Source organism: Scyliorhinus torazame, chromosome 12 (assembly GCF_047496885.1).
Source record: "Scyliorhinus torazame isolate Kashiwa2021f chromosome 12, sScyTor2.1, whole genome shotgun sequence".
In the NCBI taxonomy this organism is placed as follows: Eukaryota; Metazoa; Chordata; class Chondrichthyes; order Carcharhiniformes; family Scyliorhinidae; genus Scyliorhinus; species Scyliorhinus torazame.
In genome coordinates this window covers 95,317,822-95,334,767 of record NC_092718.1, presented here as the reverse complement: position 1 = coordinate 95,334,767, position 16,946 = coordinate 95,317,822, and the positions used below count along the sequence as shown (strand labels likewise).

Genomic DNA, 16,946 nt, shown 5'->3' with positions numbered 1-16,946 from the left:
CAGTTGGAGGGTCAGTACTGAGGGAGTGCTGCACCGTCAGAGGGTCAGTACTGAGGGAGTGCTGCACTGTCAAAGGGCCTGTACTGAGGGAGTGCTGCACTGTCAGATGGTCAGTACTGAGGAAGTGCTGCAATCTCAGAGGGTCAGTACTGAGGGAGTGCTGCAGTTGGAGGGTCAGTACTGAGGGAGTGCTGCACCGTCAGAGGGTCCGTACTGAGGGAGTGCTGCAATGTCAGAGGGTCAGTACTGAGGGTGTGCTGCACTGTCAGATGGTCAGTACTGAGGAAGTGCTGCAATCTCAGAGGGTCTGTACTGAGGGAGTGCTGCAGTTGGAGGGTCAGTACTGAGGGAGTGCTGCACCGTCAGAGGCTCAGTACTGAGGGAGCGCTGCATTGTCTGAGAGTCAGTACTGAGGGAGTGCTGCAATGTCATAGGCTCAGTACTGACGAAGTGCTGCACTGTCAGATTGGCAGGACTGAGGGAGCGCTGCATTGTCAAATGATTCGTACTGAGGGAGTGCTGCACTGTCAAAGGGCCTGTACTGAGGGAGTGCTGCACTGTCAGAGGGTCAGTCCTGAGGGATTGCTGCACTGTCAGATGGTCAGTACTTAGTCAGCCCTGCATTGTCAGATGGTCAGTACTGAGGGAGTGCTGCACTGTCAGAGGGTCAGTACCGAGGGAGTGCTGCAATGTCAGAGGGTCAGTACTGAGGGAGTGCTCCACCGTCAGAGAGTTAATACAGAGGGAGTGCTGCTGTTGGAGGGTCAGTACTGAGGGAGTGCTGCACCATCAGAGGGTCAGTACTGAGGGAGTGCTGCAATGTCAGAGGGTCAGTACTGAGGGAGTACTGCACTGTCAGAGAATCAGTACTGAGGGAGTGCTGCATTGTCAGAGGGTCAGTACTGAGGGAGTGCTGCACTGTCAGCGGGTCAGTACTTAGGGAGTGCTGCATTTCTGAGGGTCGGTACTGAGGGAGTGCTGCACTGTCAGAGGGTCAGTATTGCATTGTCAAATGATTGGTACTGAGGGAGTGCTGCATTGTGAAAGGGTCTGTGCTGAGGGAGTGCTGCACTGTCAGAGGGTCAGTACTGAGGTGGTTTTGAACTATTGACCGTACTGTCTGTTTTTTCACATGTTGAACTGGAGGAGGATCAGTCCTGAGCAAATGCTGTATTGTTGGATGGTCAGTATTGAGGGAGTGCAGCATTGTCGGAGGGTCAGTGCCGAGGCAGTGAAGCATTGTCAAAGGATGAATACTGAGGGAGTACTGCACTCTCAGAGGGTCAATACTGAGGGAGTGCTGCACTGTCAGAGGGTTGGTACTGAGTGAGGGCTGCACTGTCAGATGGTCAGTACTGAGGGAGTGTTGCAGTTGGAGGGTCAGTACTGTGGAAGTGCTGCACTGTCAGATGGTCAGTACTGAGGGAGTGCTGCACTGTCAGAGGGTCAGTACTGAGGGAGTGCTGCAATGTCAGAGGGTCAGTACTGAGGGAGTACTGCACTGTCAGAGGGTCAGTACTGAGGGAGTGTTGCAATGTCAGAGGGTCAGTACTGAGGGTGTGCTGCACTGTCAGAGGGTCAGTACTGAGGGAGTGCTGCAATGTCAGAGGGTCAGTACTGAGGGAGTGCTGCACTGTCAGAGGGTCAGTACTGAGGGAGTGCTGCAATGTCAGAGGGTCAGTACTGAGGGAGTGCTGCACTGTCAGAGGGTCAGTACTGAGGGAGTGCTGCACTGTCAGAGGGTCAGTTCTGAGGGAGTGCTGCAATGTCAGAGGGTCAGTACTGAGGGAGTGCTGCACTGTCAGAGGGTCAGTACTGAGGGAGTGCTGCCCTGACAGCGGGTCAGTACTGATGGAGTGCTGCAAGTCGGAGGACCAGTACTGAGGGAGTGCTGCACTGTCAGAGGGCCAGTTCTGAGGGAGTGCTGCACTGTCAGAGGTTCAGCACTGAAGGAGTGCTGTACTCTCAGAGGTTCAATACTGAGGGGGGTGCTGCACTGTCAGAGGTTCAGTACTGAGAGAGTGCTGCACTGTCAGAGGTTCAGTACTGAGAGAGTGCTGTACTCTCAGAGGTTCAATACTGAGGGGGTGCTGCACTGTTTTATCACACGTAGGACCCAGACCCGTTGGAGCTCTGATGTTTCTCCAGAGATCTCGTGACAGGCATGTTGAAACATTCCACGTGGTAACTGTGAAATATAATTTTACAACAGAGAAACTCTTTGCAAGTGGTAGTGCTCCCAATCATGCACACATCTTTTGAACGTTCCTGTTGAAGGTGGCCCGGACTCAGAGAAGACCGGGTTGATTCAATGATGTGGTGGAGGGATGTTCTTATTTGCACGATGCCGGAGTGTTCCCTGTTTCCTGATGGAATGTCCTTTTTCCATTTGCAGCCATGGCCTTCATTGCTGAAGAACTGGAATTTCCTGGCCGTCACGCACCCTGGTTACATGGCCTTCCTGACGTACGACGAGGTGAAGGCGAGACTCCAGCACTACACTCAGAAACCAGCCAGGTAACGTGCCAACCACTCTCAATGTCCAGTGGTTATCCCGCCCGTCCGCCTGCCCCGCAGTCAGGAGGTTGTGGGCTCAATTCCCACTCCTGATTCCTGACCTCAACAATTCAGAGCTGACACCCTCAACGCAATACCTTTTTAAAAATAAATTTAGTGTACCCAATTCATTTTTTCCTATTAAGGGGCAATTTAGAGTATCCAATCCATCTGCCCTGCACATCTTTGGGTTGTGAGGGTGAAACTCACGCAGACACGGGGAGAATGTGCAAACTCCACACGGACAGTGACCCAGGGCCGGGATCGAACCTCGGTGTCGTGAGGCAGCAGTGCTAACCACTGCATCACCGTTAAGCCCTCCTCAATGCAATACAGAGTGGCCCATCTTTCCCGTGAAATGTTAAGCCAAGCCTCCTGCCTGCTCCAGACGTGGCTGTAAACGACTCCAAGAGCTTGTGGGGATGATGGGAGGAGGGATTCTCCACAGTGACCTTGAGCCAATATTTACCCCTCACCCCACATCTCTAAAGATCGATGAAGTGGATTATTATCACATTTCTGTTTGTGGGATCTTGCTGTGTGCAAATTAGCTGCCATGTTTCCCACATTCCATGAGGATTCAATGGCTGTTAAGTGTGTGAGTTTGTAATAGCTGCAAGTTTGTTGTACATCTGGATTGAAGCTTTAAAAAAAACCCATTTAGAGTACCCAATTATCTTTATCCAATTAAGGGGCAATTTAGTGTGGCCAATCCACCTACCCTGAAAAATCTTTGGGTTGTGGGGTTGAGACCCACGCAGACGCGGGGAGAATGTGCAAACTCCACACGGACAGTAACCCAGGGCCAGGATCGAACAGGGTCCCTGACGGAGAGCCTCAATCATGAAACTGAATTCCTGGCAGAGAGCCTCCCTCTTGAAACAGGGTGAGGCAGCAGTGCTAACCATTGCTCCACCGTGTCACCCATCTGGATTGAAGCTGTCTGCATCTGTCTACTTGTGTCTGCATGTGTCTCAGTGCATCTTAGTGTGTGCCTGGGTGCATCTGTGTGTCTGTGTGCAACTTAATGTGTGTGTTTTTAAGTGTGAGTGTGTCTGAGTGTGAATGTGTCTGTGTGTGTGTGTTTGATGCCTGAATGTGATGTGTGTGTGTGTCTGAATGTGTGTCTGAGTGTGAATGTGTCTGTGTGTGTGTGTTTGATGCTTGAATGTGATGTGTGTGTGTGTGTCTGAATGTGTGTCTGAGTGTGAGTCTGTCAGTGTGTGTCTGAGTATATGTGGTGAGTGTGTGTGTGTTTGATGTGTATGTGTATCTGAGTTTGTATCTGAATGTATGTCAATGTGTGTTTGATGTCTGTGTCTGTGTATGTGTGTGTGCATACGTGTTTGATGTGTTTGTGTGTGAATGTGTATCTTTTGTGTGAGTGTGTATCTGATGTGTGTGTGTGTGTGCTTGTGTGTGACTGATGTGTGTGTCTGTGATTGTGAGTGAGTGCATCTGATTGTGTCTGATGTGTGTGAGTGTGTGTTTGATGCATGAGTTTGTGTTTTTGTGTGTGCATATCTGTGTGTGGGGGGGCAAGTGTGTGAGAGAGTGCGTGTGTGAGTGTGTACAGATCCTTGCAGTGTGAACACACAGAGTCTCTTTTTGCCTTCACAGCTACATCTTCCGCCTGAGCTGCACACGGATGGGGCAGTGGGCCATCGGCTATGTAACAGACGACGGGAGCATTTTACAGACCATCCCCCAGAATAAACCCCTCTTCCAGTCGCTCATGGAGGGCTACAGCGAAGGCTTGTGAGTAAAGATCGCAGCCAGAGGAACCCGTACACTTCTCAATATTGCCAAGTGCAGCAGCATATTCACCATGAACCGAAAGGTTATAACTTGTCATTGAACAGGGTCCCTGACAGAGAGACCCCCTCTTTAAACAGGGTCCTTGACGGAGACTCCCTCTTTAAACAGGGTCCCTGACAGAGAGACACCCTCTTTAAACAGGGTCCATGACGGAGAGACTCCCTCTTTAAACAGGGTCCCTGACAGAGAGACACCCTCTTTAAACAGTGTCCCTGACGGAGAGACTCCCCTTTAAACAGTGTCCCTGACGGAGTGACTACCCCTTTAAACAGTGTCCCTGACGGAGTGACTACCCCTTTAAACAGTGTCCCTGACGGAGGGACTCCCCCTTTAAACAGTGTCCCTGACGGAGGGACTCCCCCTTTAAACAGTGTCCCTGATGGAGGGACTCCCCCTTTAAACAGTGTCCCTGTTGGAGGGACTCCCCCTTTAAACAGGGTCCCTGACGTAGGGACTTCCCCTTTAAACAGTGTCCCTGACGGAGGGACTTCCCCTTTAAACAGTGTCCCTGACGGAGTGACAACCCCTTTAAACAGTGTCCCTGTTGGAGGGACTCCCCCTTTAAACAGGGTCCCTGACGTAGGGACTTCCCCTTTAAACAGTGTCCCTGACGGAGGGACTTCCCCTTTAAACAGTGCCCCTGACGGAGTGACAACCCCTTTAAACAGTGTCCCTGACGGAGTGACAACCCCTTTAAACAGAGCCCTGATGGAGAGACTCCTTCCTCTGCCACTAATACTGCAACCCTGACTGACGTTTCTCTCTCTCACTTGTTCACTTTCTTTCTCCACAGTTACCTCTACCCTGATGGCCGTGACGTCAACCCGGATCTAACCGGATTGTGCGAGCCTTCGCGACAGGATCATATCCAGGTCTCTCGGGTCAGTGACACCAGGCAGGAACAGGGTTAACCCTTCCATCAGAATCGGGGCACGCTTATTGTGGCGGGGGGGGGGGGGGGGGGGGGGGGGGGCTTGAGTAACGTTTTGTCACAAACCGAGCAGCCTCGCGCCCCCTTACAATCCCAGTGATCCCTCGATCTTTCTCAAGGGGAATACGGTAAACCTGTATGAAATACTGATTCCGCCTCAACAGGATTACATTGCTCAGTTCTGGGGATCACCCTTCAGGGAGGATGTGAAGGCATTAGGGAGAGGGTGCAGAAAGGATTAACGGGAATGGTTCCAGGAATGGGGAACTTCAGCGAAGAGGATAGTCTGGAGAAACTGGGATTGTTCTCCTCGGAGAAGACAAGGTGGTGAGGAGATTTGATCGAGGTGTTCAAAACCGAGAAGGGGCTGAACAGAATGGATCGCGAGAAACTGTTCCCATTGGGGGAAGTATTGGGAACCAGAGGGGAGATTGAAGGTGATGGACAGACGAAGTGATGACGTGCGAGGGGAAATGCTTTGACGCAGCGAGTGGTAGGGATCTGGAAGGTGCCGTCTGAGGGGGCGAGAGAGGGGAGGCAGGTTCAATCGAGGCTTTCCACAGGGAATTGGGTCATTATCTGGAGCGGGAGATTGTGTAGGAATGGCAGGGGGAAGGTAAGGGCTCAGCGAACCGTTCTTGCCAAGCCCTAGCACGGGTACGGGGGGGGGGGGGAACAGGCTCCTTTTGTATCGCCCACGATTCGAAAGGGTCCAATTCTAGTTTTTCTGAGGGTCTTGAGGGATGGGTGGCAAATATCAGCTTTAAGCTTCGAGGGGGTTGTTTTCCTGGGGGAGTTGGGGTGACCAGACACTGTGTAACTCCCTCTTCCTTAATCCCCACACCGATTCTCTCTGCAGGAACAGTATGAGTTGTACTGTGACATTGGCTCCACCTTCCAGCTCTGTAAGATTTGCACCGAGCGTGATAAGGATGTGAAAATCGAACCCTGTGGTCACCTGATCTGCAATGATTGCCTCACCACCTGGCAGGTACGTGCCTACCCCCCAAGCTCGCCAACCCTTCCTACCCCTCCTTGCACCATGGTACACGGGGAGATCCTGGGCAGGATTCTCCGTTACAGCGGCTAAGTGCCGGCTCAAATGGAGATTTCATGGGTATTTTACAACCCAATAATCGGTGCCGAATCCTCACCAATTCCGGTACCGGTGAGGGGCTAGCAGCGGTGCCGGGTGAAATTCCCGGCTCATGCGCCGAAAAAGGCTGGAGAATGGCCAGGTCCCTGGCCGCGCATGTGCACGGCGACGACCTGCAGTGGTCGCGCCATACAACATGGCACCGGTCGTTCCTGGACCCGATCTGCCACCGGAACCCCACAGGCCACCCCCTGGCCACACCCCCCCACCAGTCCCTCCAGCCCTCGTGGAAGTGCCCCCGGCCAGCGGCACGGTACCCGCCGAGCATGGAGGCGCTGGACACAGCCCGCAGCCGCCACGCCGGTTTCCTGACCGCTCAAACCATACGTGTTCCGCGCGGTCAGGAACTCGGCCCATCGGAGGCGGAGCATCGGGGGAGCATGCTGATGACATGCCAACGCCGTTGCAAGAGAGCGTGACGCGATGATGCCATTTCAGAGGGGGTGGAGCATGGCCGGCTGGCACTGACTCCAATTTGGGCGTCGGAGGCCATTCTCCATTCAATCGCCGATTATATCGGCGTCGGGCAACGGAGCATCCAGCCCCCTATGTCCCACCGCCACTGGGAGAGGGGAGGCTAGAGAAAGGGAGGGGAGTGGTGGGTGGGTGGAGGGGACCAATCAGAGAAATCTGTCAAAGTGCGCGATGAACTGAATGGCCTCCTGTGTTTTAGGATTTTCACCTGTTGCAAAAGGGAATGTTGTTCCACTCCACCCACTGACCCTGCTCTTTGACCTGTGACCCCCTCCCCTTCCGACCAGGAGTCAGACGGGCACAGCTGCCCATTCTGCCGCTGCGAGATCAAGGGCATGGAATCCATCGTGGTGGATCCATTCCAAGCCCGGCACAACCAACCGCCAATTAGCGAGGAGCTACTGCCGAGAAACCAGGTCCCAGAGGAGGAGGAGGAAGAGGAGGATAACTTTGAGGACATGGGGCTGCTGATGGACAAACTGGCTGCACTCAACAAGGTACGGGCTATGTGACAAGGTGGGAGAGAGAGAGTGTGAGAGTGTGAGGGGGAGTGTGTGTGAGAGAGAGAGTGTGAGAGACAGGTGTGTGAGAGAGAGAGTCTGAGAGAGTGTGAGAGAGGTGTGTGAGAGAGAGGTGTGTGAGAGAGAGAGCCTTTGATAGTGTGTGAGAGAGGTGTGTGAGAGAGAGAGCCTTTGATAGTGTGTGAGAGAGTGAGAGAGGTGTATGAGAGAGAGGTGTGTGAGAGAGAGAGCCTTTGATAGTGTGTGAGAGAGTGAGAGAGGTGTATGAGAGAGAGGTGTGTGAGAGAGAGAGCCTTTGATAGTGTGTGAGAGAGGTGTGTGAGAGAGAGAGCCTTTGATAGTGTGTGAGAGAGTGAGAGAGGTGTATGAGAGAGAGGTGTGTGAGAGAGAGAGCCTTTGATAGTGTGTGAGAGAGGTGTGTGAGAGAGAGAGCCTTTGATAGTGTGTGAGAGAGTGAGAGAGGTGTATGAGAGAGAGGTGTGTGAGAGAGAGAGCCTTTGATAGTGTGTGAGAGAGGTGTGTGAGAGAGAGAGCCTTTGATAGTGTGTGAGAGAGTGAGAGAGGTGTGTGAGAGAGAGTTGTGTGAGAGAGAGAGCCTTTGATAGTGTGTGAGAGAGTGAGAGAGGTGTGTGAGAGAGACGTGTGAGAGAGAGTGCGTGTGAGAGAGAGAGCCTGAGAGAGAGTGTGAGAGAGGTGTGTGAGAGAGCTGTGTGAGAGAGCGGTGTGTGAGAAAGAGAGCCTGAGAGAGAGTGTGAGAGAGCGAGAGAGGTGTGTGAAAGAGAGAGCCTGAGAGAGAGTGTGAGAAAGTGAGAGAGGTGTGTGAGAGAGAGGTGTGTGAGAGAGAGGTGTGTGAGAGAGAGACGTGGGAGAGAGAGTGCATGTGAGAGAGAGAGAGCGCGTGTGCGCGAGGGGAGAGTGTGTGAGAGGAGAATGTATGAGGGGAGATTGTGTGAGGGGAGATTGTGTGCGAGGGGAGAGTGTGCGAGGGGAGAGTGTGCGAAGGGAGAGTGTACGAGGGGAGAGTGTGCGAGGGGAGAGTGTGCGAGGGGAAGTGTGTGAGGGGAGAGTGTGCAAAGGGAGAGTGTGCGAGGGGAGTGTGTGTGAGAGGAGAGTGTGTGAGAGGAGAATGTGTGTGTGAGGGAGAGTTGTGTTTTTGTGAAAGTGTGAGAGACAGTGAATCTGTGTGTGAGTGTGTGTATGTGTGTGTCCATGTGGGTGAGTGGGTGAGAGAGTGTGTGTGTAAGAGCAAGTGTGTATGTGAGAGAGAGAGAGTGTGTATGTATGTGTGTGTGCTTATATGTGTTTGCATGTGTTTGTGTTTACTATCTATTTTTGTGTGATTTCCCTTGTGCGTATGTTTGATTGTGTGTGTGGTTCATTTTGTGTGTTTGTGTTTGTGTGTGCGGGTGTTCGTGGGAGTTACTGTGAGTGTGGAGTGAGTGTGTATGTACGTGTGTGCATGACAGTGTGTGTCATTTCATGTGTGTGAGTGAGCGAGTATGTGTGAGTGAGTGTGTGTGTATAAGTATGTGAGTGAGTGTATATGCGAGTGTCTGTGTGTGTGTGTGAGAGAGTGTCTGTGAGTGACTGTATAAGTATATGTTTGTGCAAGAGTGAGTGTGTGCATGACTGTGTGTGTGACTGTGTGTGGATATATGTGTGTGTGTTTTTGTGGATCTGTTTGTGTGTGGATCTTTGTCTGTGTGGATTTGTGTGTGGGTGTGTGAGTGTAAGTGAATGTGAGTGTGTGTGAATGCGTGATAGTGAGTGTGTGTGTGATTATCAGTGAGTGAGTGTGTGTAAGTGACTGTGTGAGTATCTGTGTGTGTGGAACTGTGTGTGTGTGTGTGTGTGTGTGTGTGTGAATCTGTGGGTATGTGTGTGGATCTGTGTGTGCGCATGTTTGGTTGTGTGTGGTTCAGTTTGTGTGTATGTTTGTGTGTGGGTGCTTAATATAACATATATATTTTATTGTAATATAATATTATAATATAATGTATCTCTGATTTTATGCGTGCATTCGTGTTTGAGTGTGTGTGAGTGTATGTTTGGTTATCTGTATGTGTGGCTCTGTTTATGTATGTATGTAATTTTATCTTTTTCTGATTTTATGTGTGTGTGTTTGTTTGGGCGTGTGTGTTTATGTCTGGTTGTGTGTTTGTGTGGTTTAGTTTGTGTGCTGTGTATGCGTGCGTGGTTCTGTTTGCATAAATTTGTGTGCAAATATGTGTGTGCAGGTGTTGGAGTGTGTGTGTGAGTGTGTATGAGTTTGAGTGTGTGTGACTGTGAGTGTATGTGTATGCGTGCACATGATGGTCAGTGTGTGTGAGTTTGTATGTGAGTGAGTGTTGGTGTTGTGTGAGGGAGTGTGTGAAAGTGAGTGAGTGAGTGTGTTTGTGAGGGAGCGTTTGAGGATTTGCATGCATGCAAGAGTGTGTGTGTAAGCGGGTGAGTGAGTGTGAGTGAGTGTGTGTATGTTTATGTATGTGTGTGCATGCATGCATATGTGTAACCATGTGTAACTGAGCTAATGAGTGTATGAATGAGTGTGAATGTGAACCTGTGTTTGTGAGAGTGCGAGAGAATGTGAGTAAATGTGTCTGTGTATGTGTGTGAACATGTGAGCAAGTGTATGCTTTTGTGCCTAAGCTTATGTGTGTAAGTTTGTGTGTGTAAGTTTGTGTGTGAGTTTTTGAGTGTGAGTTTGTGTGTGTAGGTTTTTGTGTGTAAGTTCATGTATGTGAGTATGAGGGAGTGTGTGCGGGAGTGTGTAAGTGAGTGTATGTGTGTATGAGAGAGTATGTTATTGTGAGTGAGTGTGTGTGAGCGAGTGCGTGTGTGACTGTGTGAGTGAGTGTGTTTATGCGTGCTAGCCTGTGTGTAAGGTTTTGTGAGTGTGTGTGAGGGTGTTTGTGTGATTGCATGCATGTGTGTGTCCGTGAGAGTGTGTGTGAATGCGAGCATGTGTGTGAGAGTGTGTGTGAATGCGAGCATGTGTGTGAGAGTGTGTGTGAATGCGAGCATGTGTGTGAGAGTGTGTGTGAATGCGAGCATGTGTGTGAGAGTGTGTGTGAATGCGAGCATGTGTGTGAGAGTGTGTGTGAATGCGAGCATGTGTGTGAGAGTGTGTGCGCATGAATGCGTGTGTGAGTGAGTGAGAGTTAATGGCCGGGATTCTCCGAACCGGCGGCGGGTCGGAGAATCGCCGGGGGAGCGCGAGATTCCCGCCACGCCGCTCCGACGCCGGTCAGCTGATTTTCCGCCGACCGCCGAATTGGCGCCAATCGCGCCCATGTGGTCGCCGTGGCACTGATCGGTGGCCACTGAAATAGGCCCCCGCGGCGATTCTCCGCGGGCAACGGGCCGAACTCCCGCCGAGTTCCGCCGCCGTGGTTCAGACCTAGTACCACCTGGCGGGAGATTGGACCTGCGGCTGATGTGGACGCCCTGGTGGGGGGGCGGGCAGATCTGACTCCGGAGGGGGCCTTCCGGTCGACCGGCAGCTGCGATCTGGAGAGGGTCTACCTCCCTCCGGGCGGGCCCGCTGTTCGGTCCCTGACATATTGCTCCGCAGAGACCGCAACCATGCACATGCGCCGGCGCGGAGACAGCCGTGGTGCGCATGCGCCGACCTGCGCCGGCCGTGGCACGCATTCGCCGGCAGTGCAGAGCCGCCTTTCGGGCAGGAGCAGCGCGCAGCACTTCGGCGCCGTGCTAGCCCCCTAAAAAAAGGGAGAATTGCTGGACCAGGAGGCCCGTTGACACTGGCGTACAGCATTCCGGTGTTTACGCTGGCGTCAACACTTGGCCGGGATTTCGGACAATCTCGGCCAATGTTTGTGAGTGTGTGTATGGATCCAGTGTATGTGAATCTGTGTATGTGTGTATGGATCTGTGTGTGTATGTGGATATGTTTGTGTGTGTATCTGTGTGTGTGTGTAGATATGTGTGTGTGCATGTGTTGTTGCTAACTTTTGGTTGGTTCAATTGGCTCTGTTTTAATAACCTTTGCTCTGAAGTCGCCAGGTATCTTTATGATACCGCCACGAGGTTCAAGTTCAAGTAATGATCAATAACTCAACACACCAATTAGTAAGATTCAAATCAAAGCACATTTATTATACACAGTAGTCGCTACTCATGCACAAATTCTACTTCTAAGCTACTTCTACAATTAACAGGCCTATACTTAGCTTCGGACTGTCCCACCAGGTCAGGGGAACAAGTGGCCTTTCGTTCGGGTTCTGAGTCTGCGGGATTCAAAGCCAGTATGGACTGGTAGCTAGGAGCGCCTATCTCGTAGCGAGTGCTGACTTAAGACTTACGGTCTCTTGGCGGCAGTTGAGCCGGTCACTGTCAAGGGTTGGTTCGCGTTGCTGAGTGACCCTGTCAAGAAGGCCGATTTGAACTTGGGCGCTTTGCTTTATAGTCCCCAGGGGCTTCCCGCCTTTCGGGGCGGACCCGGTTCTAGGTGATTGGACTTCGTTCCAATCGCTTGGTTCGATTTCTCCAATACTGGAGCGGTTCCCTGATCGATGGCCGGTCTTGAGGTGTCCGTTAACCTCTTTTGTGTTGGCTCCTGCTGGCGCCGGGGAGTCTGACTCGGCTTTGTTTATCCCAAATGTTTCGATTGTTCCCGGGGATCGCTCATTAGTATGTAGATGGTTGCTACATTATTATGCTGATGGTCGCTGGTATCGATGCTGCCTGGGCTGTTGCAGAGTTTAATACACAGCAAACCTGCACCTGCTGGTTTCTGCCTGTGTTGGCTGAATTTCCCTTCAGCCTTTGCTGTTCTCCATTTTAAATCGGGACTTGGCCAACTCAGGTGGCTACAGTGTGTGTGAGTGCGTGTGTGAGTGTGGATCTGTGTGTGAGTATGGAGGATGTGTGTGTGGGGAGGATCGTATGTGTGGGTGGGTGTGTCAGGGGTGGGGGGGTTGGGAGAGAGTGGGTGTGGGTCCAGTGTGTGAGTGTATGTGAGAGGGCGAGAAAAATTGTGTGTGAGTGAGTGAGTGTGTGCGTGCATGCATGTGTGAATGAGGGTGTGCGACATTGCATTGTGCGGTTGTGTTTGGTCTCCGTGTTGAGTGACTGGCAGTTGAGACTATAATCTATAACAGGTGTGTTCTGTCCCCCAGACTGTGCAACCAGAATCGCCGATGCCTACCACCGGCCTGGATCCTGCTCCACCAGCTGTCCCACCGAGGACAGACCTGCTTCAGTCTCGGAACAACACATCCCCCGGCGTCAGCAGTCTGGGCGCAGCCACCAAGGTGAGCACTCTGTTGTCCGGTCTCCGTTCCCCGATCTTCGCACTGCCTCTGATCCCCAGTGATTGACCCCTTCAACATTTAGACCTGGCCCCCGATGTGTGACATCCTGACCCCTGTGACAAGCCCCCCTCATCATTTCCTCACAACCCACACTGGGCGTCACAACCAAATTCTGGTCTCGACTACCGCCAGCAGCCTCATACAGCCCAAACCCCTATAATCTTCCAGCATCCACCCTCCACATGTGGGGCGAGAATCAGCAACCAGTGTGTGTGGGGGCAGGGGAGGGGGGGGCGGGGGAGGGGGGGCGGGGGAGGGGGGGTCGGCAGGGGCGGGGAGAGCTGGGGTAGCCTTCTGTGGTGCTGTCATTCAGGAGATGCCAGAAACTGCCTTTCAGTTCTCCCCCCCGCTGCTTGTGATGGGGCTCAAGTGCGACACCTGCAAGGATCAAATATCAGAGACATTACCCACCAGGGATAGCACAGGCAAACTCACGGGGGGGATGAGGTTACCAGCCTGCGACCCACTCCCTGGGGAACATTGCAAGGTTGAAAGTGAGAGGGCGGGTGGTGAGGAGCGGTTTCCCGGGTTGCTGGAGGCTGAGGGATCATTAAACTGCCCCTACCCTTTCCTGTCTTGCAGCCCAAGACGTCAACAATTCCTCCCCTGCCCGAGCGACCCGTCAGCGCGGTCCTACTGGACTGGATGAAGAGCCGGCCTCTCCCTGGTCTCCCCACGAAACAGACTGGGGGCGTTGGCACAACAAGGGGACCTCCACCACCCATTCCAGACCGGGCAGCCAATAAGAGGCAACGCGAGGGGAAACTAACAGCGCTGGACGACATCCACAGCCGGAAGGGGGCAGAGAGGCGGCCTACCAGCTCGGTAAGTCGTGGCATGGAGCTGTTCAAACATGGGAGTGCTACACTGTCAGAGGGTCAGTGCTGAGAGAGCGCTGCATTGTCAGAGGGACAGTACTGAGGGAGTGCTGCACTGTCAGAGGGTCAGTGCTGAGAGAGCGCTGCATTGTCAGAGGGACAGTACTGAGGGTGTGCTACACTGTCAGAGGGTCAGTGCTGAGCGAGCGCTGCACTGTCAGAGGGACAGTACTGAGGGAGTGCTGCACTGTCAGAGGGTCAGTACTGAGGGAGTGCTGCACTGTCAGAGGGTCAGTACTGAGGGACTGGAGCACTGTCAGAGGGTCAGGACTGAGGGAGTGCTGCACTGTCAGAGGGTCAGTACTGAGGGAGTGCTGCACTGTCAGAGTGTCAGTACTGAGGGAGTGCTGCACTGTCAGAGGGTCAGTACTGAGGGAGTGCTGCACTATCAGAGGGTCAGGACTGAGGGACTGCTGCACTGTCAGAGGGTCAGTACTGAGGGAGTGCTGCACTGTCAGAGGGTCATTACTGAGGGAGTGCTGCACTGTCAGAGGGCCATTACTGAGGGACTGCTGCACTGTCAGAAGGTCCCTATTGAGGGAGTACTTCACTGTCAGAGGGTCAGTACTGAGGGAGTTCTGCACTGTCAGAGGGTCAGGACCGAGGGAGAGCTGCATTGTCAGAGGGTCAGTACTGAGGGAGTGCTGCACTGTCATAGGGTCAGGACTGAGGGAGTGCTGCACTGTTCGAGGGTCAGGACTGAGGGAGTGCTTCACTGTTAGAGGGTCAATACTGAGGGAGAGCTGCACTTTCAGAGGGTCAGGACTGAGGGAGTGCTGCACTGTTAGAGGGCCAGGACTGAGGGAGTGCTGCACTGTTAGAGGGTCAATACTGAGGGAGAGCTGCACTTTCAGAGGGTCAGTACTGAGGGAGTGCTGCACTGTCAGAGGGTCAGCACTGAGGGAGTGCTGCACTGTCAGAGGGGCAGTACTGAGGGAGTGCTGCGCTGTCAGAGGGTCAGGACTGAGGGAGTGCTACGCTGTCAGAGGGTCAGGACTGAGGGAGAGCTGCACTGTCAGAGGGCCAGTACTGAGGGAGTGCTGCACTGTCAGAGGGTCAGTACTGAGGGGGTGCTGCACTGTCAGAGGGGCAGTACTGAGGGAGTGCTGCACTGTCAGAGGGTCAGTACTGAGGGAGTGCTGCACTGTCAGAGGGGCAGTACTGAGGGAGTGCTGCGCTGTCAGAGGGTCAGGACTGAGGGAGTGCTACGCTGTCGGAGGGTCAGGACTGAGGTAGAGCTGCACTGTCAGAGGGCCAGTACTGAGGGAGTGCTGCACTGTCAGAGGGTCAGTACTGAGGGGGTGCTGCACTGTCAGAGGGGCAGTACTGAGGGAGTGCTGCGCTGTCAGAGGGTTAGGACTGAGGGAATGCTGCACTGTCAGAGGGTCAGGACTGAGGGAGAGCTGCACTGTCAGAGGGCCAGTACTGAGGGAGTGCTGCACTGTCAGAGGGTCAGGACTGAGGGAGAGCTGCACTGTCAGAGGGCCAGTACTGAGAGGGTGCTGCAGTGTCAGAGGCTCAGTACTAATGAAGAGCGTTACAATCTACTGAGTTGGTGACAGGATTTATTGTTACAATATGGAAGGGGACGAGGTAGTGATAATGGAGTGCAGAAGAGATGGCTGCAAACTCCTGGAATAACCACCATTTCCTGCACGTGTGTGGACGTTCACTGTGGAATGAGCGATTCCTCACCCAATTGGATAGCTAGCTCACTGCCTCAATAGTGGCCATGATTGTCAGTAAGGCAGGGAGCCCACAGCAGCGAGTATATGTGTTTTGTGTTTAGGATGAAGGTGGCTCTTGGGTGCAGACGAGGAGGGTATTAATTTTCCTGCCTCCAGTCTGTCTGAACTTTGACCTCCTTTCTCTCTCTGCCCAGGGAACAATCAATGGGATCATAGTGGACGCCAAGTACCCGGTTCCACTGCCCCTTGTGACCCCGGCAAGCAGTCGCCCGAGTGGCTCAGGACCTACAACGCAGTAAGTGGCCCCCCTCCCCCAACACCTTATAACCCCTCCTTCCCTTACCCTTTAATGGCTGCTCTCCACCCTTCCCCCATTCCCATCAATTACTCCCCCAGATAACAGCACCCCTCCAAAACACCAAAAATCAACCTCTTCACCCAAAACCACTCCCCCCCCCCTCCTCTCTCTATCTCCCTCTTAATTCTCTCTCCTCTCCTCCCCCCCCCACCCACCTTACACCCTCTCTCTGCTGACGGCTTCATCTCTCTGTGACCTCATCTCACATCCCTTCAACCATGCCTCTCCCCCTTTCTGCCCCCTCTCCTTCCCTCTTGTTCTCCCTCTCTCTTCCTCTGTCCAACTCTTTCTCCTCTTTCTATCCATTTTCTCTCTCTTCCCCCTTCTCTCCCCCCTCCCTCTTCACACTTCCTCCCCTCTCTCCCTCCCCTGTCACCCTCGCCTCTCTCCCTCCCTCTCCTCGCTCCCTTTCTCCACCTGTCTCTCTCCACCTCTCCCTCACTTCTCTCCTTCTCCTTCTCCCACGTCCCCCTCTTTCTCTGACCCCCTCCCTCTCTGCCCCCTCCCTCTCTGCCCCCTCCCTCTCTCCCGCTCCATCTCTCCCCCTCCCTCTCTCCCGCTCCATCTCTCCCCCTCCCTCTCTTCCCCCACTCTCTCCCCTCCCTCTCTCCCCTCCCTCTCTCTCCCATCCCTCTCTTCCCCTCACTCACCCCCTCCCTCTCTCCCCCACCCTTTCGCGCCCACTCTCTCCTCCCTCTCCCCCTCCCCCTCTCTGCCCCTCCCCCTCTCTGCCCCTCCCCCTCTCTGCCCCTCCCCCTCTCTGCCCCTCCCCCCTCTCTATCTCCCCCTTCCCCTCTTTCTCCCCAACTCTCTGCCCTCTCTCTGTCCCTTTTTCCCCCCATCTATTTCTCCCCCTCAACCTTTGTCCCCCTCCCTTCTCCCTCCTTGCTCTCACCTTCTCTCTTTCCCCGTCTCTCTCTCTCCCCCCATGCATCCCTCTCTCCCCATCCCTCTCTCCCCCATCCCTCTATCCCCCTCTTTCTCCCAACTCCATCTTCCTCTCTCTCTCCTCGAGCCCTTGCTACCTCACCTGCACCTTTCTCTCTCCTGCTCCCTTCTTTCTGCTAATCTGCGCCCTTTCCCTTTCCTGCCCCTTTCTCCCACTCTCTCCTGTCTCTCTCATTACTCTCTCACCCTCCTGCAAACTCCTCCCCCTTTCTCTCTCTCTCACCCCCACTCTCTCAGAGAAAATGGCTGCTTCTCTTTCAGGGGGGTCCTGATGAAGGGGAC

The 16,946-nt window shown here is 53.5% G+C and overlaps 1 protein-coding gene across 2 annotated transcripts in view; it reads left to right on the top strand.

Moving 5' to 3' along the window:
- LOC140386575 (E3 ubiquitin-protein ligase CBL-like) overlaps nucleotides 1–16,946 on the top strand; it is a 170,792-nt gene that overhangs the window by 113,299 nt on the left and 40,547 nt on the right. For both annotated transcript variants that reach the window (XM_072469013.1, XM_072469014.1), the window contains exons 4-11: nucleotides 2,396–2,517; nucleotides 4,177–4,314; nucleotides 5,168–5,255; nucleotides 6,165–6,296; nucleotides 7,223–7,432; nucleotides 12,598–12,732; nucleotides 13,375–13,617; nucleotides 15,553–15,653. In XM_072469013.1, coding sequence (XP_072325114.1) covers nucleotides 2,396–2,517; nucleotides 4,177–4,314; nucleotides 5,168–5,255; nucleotides 6,165–6,296; nucleotides 7,223–7,432; nucleotides 12,598–12,732; nucleotides 13,375–13,617; nucleotides 15,553–15,653 — 1,169 coding nt within the window. The remainder of the gene's footprint in view (nucleotides 1–2,395; nucleotides 2,518–4,176; nucleotides 4,315–5,167; nucleotides 5,256–6,164; nucleotides 6,297–7,222; nucleotides 7,433–12,597; nucleotides 12,733–13,374; nucleotides 13,618–15,552; nucleotides 15,654–16,946) is intronic.